The 10025-nt window shown below is 38.3% G+C and overlaps 1 protein-coding gene across 1 annotated transcript; it reads right to left on the bottom strand.

Moving 5' to 3' along the window:
* Positions 1-1869: 1869 nt before the first annotated feature.
* LOC129922195 (uncharacterized) lies at positions 1870-8438 on the bottom strand. Its single transcript, XM_056007253.1, has 2 exons — positions 8345-8438; positions 1870-5937 (listed from the first exon to the last, which is right to left on the bottom strand). The coding sequence occupies exon 2, from the start codon at positions 5698-5700 to the stop codon at positions 4231-4233; it is 1470 nt and encodes a 489-aa protein (XP_055863228.1). The 5' UTR covers positions 5701-5937; positions 8345-8438; the 3' UTR covers positions 1870-4230.
* Positions 8439-10025: the final 1587 nt, after the last annotated feature.

A 10025-nucleotide genomic window follows, 5' to 3' on the forward strand; every position in this document is an offset into this window, starting at 1 on the left:
ATAATCCTCATTCAGCATAAAAGAAAGACACACTTCATATGCTAGGACAAAGTCGTATACGTTAGGTCTGTATCTTACATAAAAGAAGATGGCATCCGTACATAAAAAAAGAAGGCGTATAAAGTGCTTATCATCATTCTTTTTACAATACCTCTATTCAAGTCAAAACTTCATGGACGGTGTTGTTTAGTATAGAAAAGTACTCCTTTTCAGAACTAGCGACATATGATGATCATCTATTTCTATGGTCGATGGTTAACAAAGGTGACATGTGGCCAGCACAACGACCAACCGCTTTTATTTTCTACAAATACCAAACAGGTACCCATTATAGCTAGGTGGACTCGGGAGGGGGGCGTCCTAAAAATCTCAAAATTAAAAATCCCAGTCTTCACTGAAATTTGAACCTGGGACCCCTAGTTTCCGAAGCTAGATGATTTACTGCTCAGGTAGAACGCCTCCCTGCCAATTATATGCTAGGTGTAATAACATTTACTTTTAGTGTTTTAGATTTGTTTGCCGTTGTAATAAAAAAAAAAGTATTGATTAGACTGAACATTATTCAACTGTCTATAGTTTTTCTTTTAGTTTAGTAATACGAAAACCAAAATAAAATACTCGTACTTGAATTCGCTATAAATAATAATAATAATAATAATAATAATAATAATAATTATAATTATAATAATAATAAGGCTTGTCTTCGAGTCCGAAGATTAATGAGGAATGCAGTATTTCCTGTGGATATGCAGCCTCAGCTGTGACCTACATATTTTGCCACATCCAGGGCTCGCTCGTCACGAAAGAGGTTTCAAATAAAGATTGAAGATCACCTGGTCCACGCCTGTAGCCTGAGCTCCGATTCCGACTCTTTCGAATGTATCAATATAGTCTAGACGGCTTAAACTCATTCAAGAGTGTCGTTCTTCCGAAGAACAGAAAATCGCGAACTCAAACATGGACCACAAAGATCTATTTGATTGGATAAGACAAAGTTCCACTTTCAGACCTTGCGATCTAAACTATGGTTGACCAGGGTGTCATGCGACCAGCACTACTGACCAATCGCCTTTACTTTTCAACAACTTATATCAGATACCCATTAGATCTGGGTGGACTCAGAGGCGCCCTAAAGATCCCTGAAATAAAAGAAAATCCCAGTCTTCACCAAGATTTGCAACCGGGACTCCCGGTTCGGAAGCCAAACACCTGACCACTCAGCCACCAAGCCTCGTATAAACAAAACAACAACAGAAATATTATGGAAGGATCATGTGAGGTCTAGGCTTGTTGACTCTGGATTCTTGTATTCGCACCTAGGATGGGTACTGACAGGCACTGACAGTAAATGCCCAGAGTGTTGTCTGGTAGCATATGGAGGACACGAAATAGCTGACCAAATCCTCAACGATTGCAGTGTGCTAAAGCAGAACACGCCAAGTTTCGATGATACAATAGTTCTTGAGAATGATAGACCAGAATGCAAACAAGAATTTCGCGCCTCAAAAAGAGAATTATACATGGACCGTGTAAGTGTCCTAGTCTCAGAACTTCGCTTAAGTGCATCATCATCATCATCATCATCATCATCATCATTATCGTCATCATCATCGTCATCGTCATCATCATCATCATCACCATCATCATCGTCATCATCAACATCCATCATCATTATCGTCATCATCAACATCATCGTCATCATCAACATCCATCATCATTATCGTCATCATCATCATCATCATCGTGAAAGCTTAGAACTACTATGTTCGACAGCTTACCTCGACTGTTTCTTTCCCCTGGTCTATTGACTATTAGGATTTATAACGAGTTGTTATTATAAACCAAAACGACGAAGGGCAAGCAGATATATATATATTCTTTATTCTCTACATTGTAATTACTAAAAAAAAAACAACCTATCAATGATGTCTCTACTTTATAACGCAAAGTTGCGGTTCTATTATTTGGAGCACTTCGCGTCTTAACCACAGATAGAATTTCGGAGTATTTCATATTACGCTGACAATCTGCCGCTAATAGAAATGTTTATCGTGTTAATCTTTCATTGAACTTGAAGTAATTATCATTTGGTACTTAACAATATGAATAAAAACATAAAAACTGTGTATTAAAAATGCTATTTAAATTTTCTTCTCTAGTCATATTGTTAACTGCGAATGTACCCCAAGTATAACTCCTTTCAGACCTTGCTATCTATTGGCATAGACAGTGGCGTAGCAAGGGATCTGGGATCGCGGGGGGGGGGGGTGGCCTCATGCATTCATGCAGCATGGTCACACATTTTCAAAACAACATAAATAGCAAGAAAACATGACACTGGATTCATATTTAATGTAAAATAAAAAAATTGGGACACTCATTTGGAAGCTTTTATCAAGTGGAGGCCCGATGGGATTTTCAAATTTAGATCCCCCTCCAACACCCTAGCTACACCACTGGGGGGGGGTAGATGTAAAGTTCGTTACTATGGCCGATGGTTTAACAGCACAACAACCAACCGTATTAACTTCCCAAATGTAAGCTGGGAACCCACTATAGTTTGTTTATGAACCCAGTCTATACCGGGATTCGAACTGGAGGCCCCACGGCCAACATACCCCATGTCCTGTAAGTAGCGAAACTAATTTCATGCCCACACTTTGATATTTTCTTCTTTTATTTCTATGTTTCATAACATTCTTTAAGACTTCATTGTTGCATTGGCTTTGCTCGAAGGGGTCCATCTTCTTTGTTATTTACAATCAAAATGAAAAGCATGAATGGTGGGCCCTAAATAGTGTCCTAGTTATGTACCTGTACACTCAGGTTTAAGAATAGGGCTATGAGCCTCCTCCAGTAGTTTGACCAATGACCAAATCGAGTCATCTTGTAGGTATCATTACATTTACTACCACACAAATATATAAAAGTAATAGTTATGGGCACGGGAGCAATGGATCCCTCCCTGGCATTGTTGCTACGCCACTGGCCAGATCAAGGGTCAGATCGAGGGTTAAAATGAGAACAAAAAGTAAAAAATAAAAAACAATATTCTTTTTTTTTTTATAAACAAAAAGCTTAAATAAGGGAAAGCACCACACATTTACTGACATATCTCGAAATACTGCTTTGTCTCCTCTTTTTCTATGTAAAACAAGATTAATTAATTACCTCTAATTTATTAACTAATTGTTGAAATTTTCAATATTGCGAAATTTCAACATGATCTGAGAAATGGAAAGGGAGAGAACAAACGTGTAATAGAATCTACCCAGACAGACAGACAGATTAAGTTTGCATAAGCTTTGTAAAAAAGGTTTATTATCTTGGTTTCATTGTAATTTAGCTTGATTTGTTTTTGCCAAGCGTCCGATGGAATCAGACAATTCTTCTACCAATTAAAATTCCTCCCACCTAGACGTCTGCCAAAGGAGATTAAATCCAGTTAAGCATGTTTCACTAGTGTAGGGACAATATCAACGATAATAACAGTATAAAAATTATTGATAGGAACAGCTAAAAGCTCAGTCACACTACGGGGTAAGAGATCCAGATGGAACTTTCAAGACAAAGAAAGGCCGATAGAACATTATTAGGTGGACAAAAATTGTGTAATAAAACAAAAGGAAAGCTGCTCAACAAATTATTGTGTTTTTTTTGTAATTATCTACTTATAGGTAGGCTGACGTCTAAAGTTAAGCTCATACCCTACCCAGTGGCATCACTAGGGAGGTGCAGGGGAATGGTCCGCACCGGGTGACACCCATCAGGGGATGACACCCAAATAAAAAAAACACTTTTTTATATAAAAAAAGCAGGCAACTTAAAAATAAATAATTCACTAAAGCTAGTTACCCAGATACCCAGTTACTGTGTGTTTAATACACGGAATTAGATATAAATATTTTCATTATATTCTATGTACACAAACCGGCTATCCTTTTACACTTGTCAGAAACATGCATTGAGTGTTGGTAATTAACTCTGTGTTTTAGCTCAACAAAAAGAACAAACAACATTAGTTGTTGTTGTTTTTTTGTACAAAAAAAAAAGGGGTGGGGGTGGGGTGGAGATTGCTGAATAGGGGGGAGAGGGGGTGACATCCTGAGCTAACCGCACCAGGTGACACCGGCCCTAGTGACGCCGTTGTCTCCACCCTCACAAAAACACTCTCTCGGACACACATACACAATACATTTAAATAAAGTGGATAGATGTATAACAAACACATTAATCATCATCGGAGAACGTGGCCCATCTGTTCCACCAAATATTATCTTCGTGCATACACATCTGGACAAAGTTGCTCGTGTCTTCTGATCTATACCAATACTCGATGTTCCAAAACAGGCCTGATACTCCGCGAAGACATGAGCTCTTGATTGGAGCATTTCCGAATAGGAAAAGATAATCCTTGTGGATGAAGGCACCTCGAAGTGAATTCTGAATAGACCACAGACGTTTAATCAATATTATATTTATTCTGCTGTCTACTTCATTTCTCAGCACTTGACTTAATGATCCATCTCTTTGTAAGATGAAGTAATTATTTTCATTTCTGAAACCAACCAAATTTTTAGATGAACCTTTTAGATGTCCACAGTCAGTCCATTTATGTTGAGGCACTTCTAAAGAAATCACTGTCGACCTTTCAACAGAGTCAGTGGAACAGAAAATCAAGATACTTTTGTCAAAGTCTAAAGCACTTTCTGGATTTCTCATCATGTCAGGGAACTTGATCTCGCTGTGAAGAACTGGGGTCTCTCTCGGCGACACACAATTCACGCTGCTGCTTGTGCCGTCTATTAGATAAATACAACTTCCTTTAGCGACAACGATGAAGTCGTTATTAGGAAGATCTATAACGAATTTCCACTCTTTATTATTATAAACAAAGATTAGACTTTCGTGGTTTGATTTGCTTGTAACGTAAAGCTGATCATCAAAAACAAATAGATTGGTTATTATTGCATGGAGTGGACATATGGGAAGTTTAAACCAATGGTTATATTGAAGAATCATTATACTGACTTGATTTATTTCAGCCAATGCACCAACATGATGGATATCCGGATGATCAAGGGCTCTTTGAATAGCATAAGGAGGTCTGTATCCATGCGTGCTATTGTCTTGCTTATAGGTTATGGCATCTGTAATGACTAACGTTGCTTCTCTGTCGTTCTGACACAAAGGATGTTTAGAAAGATTATTAAGGCATTCCAAGCTGGCCAAACCATATCTTGAGGCGCGTAACAGGCTAGCGAGCTTGGACGTTGCCTCTTCAGGAAGTGCCAGATTGGAAATGTTACTGCACAGACCGTGTCCGTACGGAGAAGAGTCTTCCAGATCGCCCTGCCCAGCTTCCTCGGTGCGGACTTTCATTTCGAAATGTTCAACCCATTGGAAAATGGACCGTAAGACGATGTCTTCATTTTCCACACGAAGCTGATCGCTCTTGACCAAAAAATACAATTCTTCGTAGGTTAATATGCGTAGCTGACCACTATAGTAGACATCCTCAAACATTCCAAGCAAAAAACTTTTGACGTTGCAGATGACGCCATGAGATCGGTATTGTCTGGCTTTCGTGTACACTGTCTCAAAACTATCGCTAGATACCATCTGGCCGACAAAAAACTCAGTTTTCTGAACTAAGCTAGGAATCTGAAGGACTCTGGCAGCGTCCCAGAGCTCAAGCATAAGCTTGACATCAAATAGCTGTTCTTGGAAATTAGAAACGAGGACAGTGTCTAGGAACTCGTGCAAAGTATCAGGAGGAGATATTGATCAACTGAACGATTTCGGAACTGCTCTCAAGTTGGTTATTGGTTGTCAAGAAATGAAGGATTGTATCAGTAAGTTCTATGTTGAATTTAAATTGTTTTCCTTCTATGTTGAAAACTATGTCAGGCTGAAGACTCTCAAAGTTTTCATAAGCTGAAAAAAATAGAAAACAAATGATTATTATTGGTGTGATGATAACAACAAATAATGCTATACATTTAATGCAATGCTAAAAAGACAGAAAAAAAATCTATCTTTCTATCCATACATCAATCCAATCCAATGCAATCTATCTCTCTCTCTCTCTCTCTATCTATCTCTCTCTCTCTCTCTCTCTCCATCTATCTATCTATCTATCTATCTATCTATCTAATCCCATCGTCATCCCCACCACTTTGTTTTTCCATCTTTATTTATACACCATATAGGTATTTTTTTAATGAAAGGAATCAGTATTACTACTTCCTGAATTATCTTGCGTTTCATGTTACTTGCGCAGTAAGTTTTGATAGTTTAGGTCAAGGTTGGAGTATTCTCACTACTTGTAGTTTAATAGCTAATAGAAATGTGCACATCTAGATCTTGGTAATTCATTCACATTGTGTGTAGCTTGTTTATTATATGTACAGGAAATTAGTAGTACAATCTCCCAACTAAGAACAGGACACACACCTCTGATAAATTACCATCTGAATAAAATAAATTCCACACAACTCTCCCTATGTATCTTTTGCGCCTACAATTATGAAACCGTAAACAATATCCTCTTTAAATGCCTCTTCCTAATTCACCTAAGGCCCACTACCACTCCAGCCCAACATAACCGACACCCTGTACGGCAGTGCTGAACAACTGAAGAAAACAGCACACTTTTTATTTCCTTGGCACAGTCTGCAAAAAGAGCTCACAGCTCAGCAGCAAAAATCTGGCTAGAAATAAATAGGCAGGATGATATAGCGGTCATCAGTCGCATCATAAAAAAAATATCTGAATAAATTTTAATGAGCGGATGACCATAACATCATCTATGGATCGCAAGGTCTGAAAGGGGAACTTTTACTTTTTTAATGAGCACTTTAGAAAAAAGCCGGTTAGCTAATTAAAAAAAAAATAATCAGGTAAACCTCTAGATTCTAGTTAGTTCTTTTTGGCGGGAAACAAATTAAGAGGAAGGGTAATTTAAAGTGAAAGGAGAGTCACTCCGATTGGCTTAATAGTGGGATAAAGAGAGTGGAGAAAGTCAACTGATAATTTGTAATAATTTAGAATGGTTTTTATTGCTCTAATTCATCTTAGGGACTCGCAACGACCTTCCTACAGGGAACAGTACCAGGAAAAAGAAGAAGAGACAGAGAAAGTGATGGGAAGACAGCATAAAAGAATGGACGGGCTGCCATTGAGAGCGATTCAATAGGCAAAAGAGAGAAAGGAAAGGAGAAAGACCGTCGACAGATCTTGGGTGTTGCCCCAACAGTCCAAGCAGCCTAGAAACTAATTGGTCTCGACTGACCACTCGTTGCCACCTTACAGGTTTGCAGTCAGGCCTATAATATAACTAGTCTCGTTACACTCGTTACAAAGTCACAGGTATGGCTACTAGAACGATTGGTCTCGGTAGACCATATAAAACAGCGGTTCTCAACCTTTTAAGCTCGGCGACCCCTTTTTACAATCCCCCACTCTACCGTGACCCACCCACCCCTCCGCTCACACATACAGCAATAGAAGAATAGACAAAACAATCCATTTTTTCGATGGTCTTTGGCGACCCCTGGCAAATCGTCAATCAACCCCCCTAGGGGGTCGCGACCCACAGGTTGAGAACCCCTGATATAAAAGAACCTAAACCAACCACCGGTAGACTGTTTTTATCAACGTAAAATATGTAGGTCATAGCTAGGACTGCGTAGCTACGTGAAAAACATTGCACCCCATTCTTTTGTTCTTAATCTTCGGACTCAATGACATAGCTTATTATCTTATCTTATAGAATACAGAAATTACTTTAAAAAAAAAAGATGATTACGTCCTACGCGTCATGCATCTAGTCACGCATGTTAAACAATGATTGTGCCAAGCGTGGTCGAGAGGCCTAGTACGCTTGAACTTGGCTTGGCTTAGCTACCTAGAAGGGGGCTCGAGGTTGGACACCCGACTCAAGCAGAATTGTGTTTACTGAGCGCCTAAAGGCAGCACGGAAAACCAACTCCCTCTTACTGGTCCACAAATGAGATTGGACCAAAAGCGCTCTGAGTATGCTATAAGCATGAAAAGTAGCGCTATATAAAAGCTATAATAATAATAATAATTTAAATTCTGCCAAGTCACTGGTTTTCCTGGCTAGCTCAGACAACCCATTCCATGCTCTAATAGCACTAAGGAAGAAGGAGCATTTGTTCAAATTTGTATACAATGAGGAATGTTCCTGAGTATTGTATTAGATTTTGTTTTTGTATTTAAAGATTATGGTTCAGTGTTTTATGTATAGAGCTATGTTTAATTGACTTAAATGTTTAATTAAAATATCAAAACTAGGTAGTGAGTAAAGTTGCTTAGCTACCTTGGTCGTTCCGTATATTTTGAATCTCATTACTCATTGTATTGTATCTACAACCAGGCTTATAAGAGTCACAATGATGGACAAACCATGGACAAACTAGATATCGACATGTTAACTCTTTTGACATGGAACAAGCTTTGAACGGTGCACTTTGTCTATATAGTTTGACTTATTTCAGTGCCGCGCATAGCTGACTGGCATTGACTTAGAAATTGTGGAGATTCTCACAAGAAACTAAACCAATTAAAGGACCATACGTGTAACGGGTTGCCTGAATCAGCCAGGAAACGACATAGATTAACTAGATTAACGCTTAGTTCGGTTTAGTACGTAAGTATATACTGTTTTGAAGGAACATTCGTCATTTATAGGATCAGATTCATTAACAATGTTGTATATATACACTTTTTTTAGTCTCTCTCTTTCTCTTTCTATCCCTCTTTCTCTCTTTCTTTCTCTATTCTTCTCTTTTTATTTCTCTCTCTCTTTTTCTCTCTCACTTGTTTTTTTCCCTCTCCATCTTTCTCTCTCGCTTTCTTTCTTTCTCAATTCCTCTTTCTCTCTTTTTTTATCTTCCTCTTTCTCTCTTTTTTTATCTTCCTCTTTCTCTCTTTTTTTCTCTCTTCCTCTCTCTCTTTCTCTCTTTCTTTCTATCTTCCTCTCTCTCTTTCTCTCTTTCTTTCTCTCTTCCTCTTTCTCTTTTTCTCTCTCTCTTCTTCTTTCTCTCCTTTTCTTTTTCTTTCTCTCTTTCTCTTTCTCTCTTTCTCTCTCTCTTCTTCTTTCTCTCCTTTTCTTTTTCTTTCTCTCTTTCTCTTTCTCTCTTTCTCTTTCTCTCTTCCTCTCTCTCTTTCTCTCTTTCTTTCTCTCTTCCTCTTTCTCTCTTTCTCTTTCTCTCTTTCTGTCTCTCTTCTTCTTTCTCTCCTTTTCATTTTCTTTCTCTCTTTCTCTTTCTCTCTTTCTTTCTATCTTCCTCTCTCTCTTTCTCTCTTTCTTTCTCTCTTCCTCTTTCTCTCTTTCTCTCTCTCTTCTTCTTTCTCTCTTTTTCTTTTTCTTTCTCTCTTTCTTTCTCTATTCTTCTCTTTTTATTTCTCTCTCTCTTTTTCTCTCTCACTTGTTTTTTTCCCTCTCCATCTTTCTCTCTCGCTTTCTTTCTTCCTCTCTTCCTCTTTCTCTCTTCTTCTTTCTCTCTTCTTCTCTTTCTTTCTCTCTTCTCTTTCTTACTGTCTTCCTCGTTCTCTCTTTCTCTCTGTCTTTCTCTCTTCCTCTTCCTCTCCATCTCTCTTTTTTTCTCTTTCTCTTTCTCTCTCTCTTTCTCTCTTACTCTCTCTATTCCTCTCTCTCTTCCTCTTTCTTTCTCTCTTCCTCTTTCTCTCTTTCTTTCTCTCTTCTTTTTTCTCTCTTCTCCTCTTTCTTTCTCTCTCCTCTTTCTTACTGTCTTCCTCGTTCTCTCTTTCTCTCTTTTTTTCTCTCTTCCTCTTCCTCTCCTTCTCTCTTTATTTCTCTTTTTCTCTTTCTTTCTCTCTTCCTCTCTCTCTTCCTCTTTCTCTTTCTTTCTCTCTTCCTCTGTCTCTCTTTCTTTCTCTCTCTCTTCCTCTTTCTCTCTTTCTTTCTCTCTTCCTCTTTCTCTCTTTCTTTCTCTCTTCTTCTTTCTCTCTTCTTCTCTTTCTTTCTCTCTTCTCTT

This window comes from Biomphalaria glabrata, chromosome 12 (assembly GCF_947242115.1).
Source record: "Biomphalaria glabrata chromosome 12, xgBioGlab47.1, whole genome shotgun sequence".
Classification (NCBI taxonomy): Eukaryota; Metazoa; Mollusca; class Gastropoda; family Planorbidae; genus Biomphalaria; species Biomphalaria glabrata.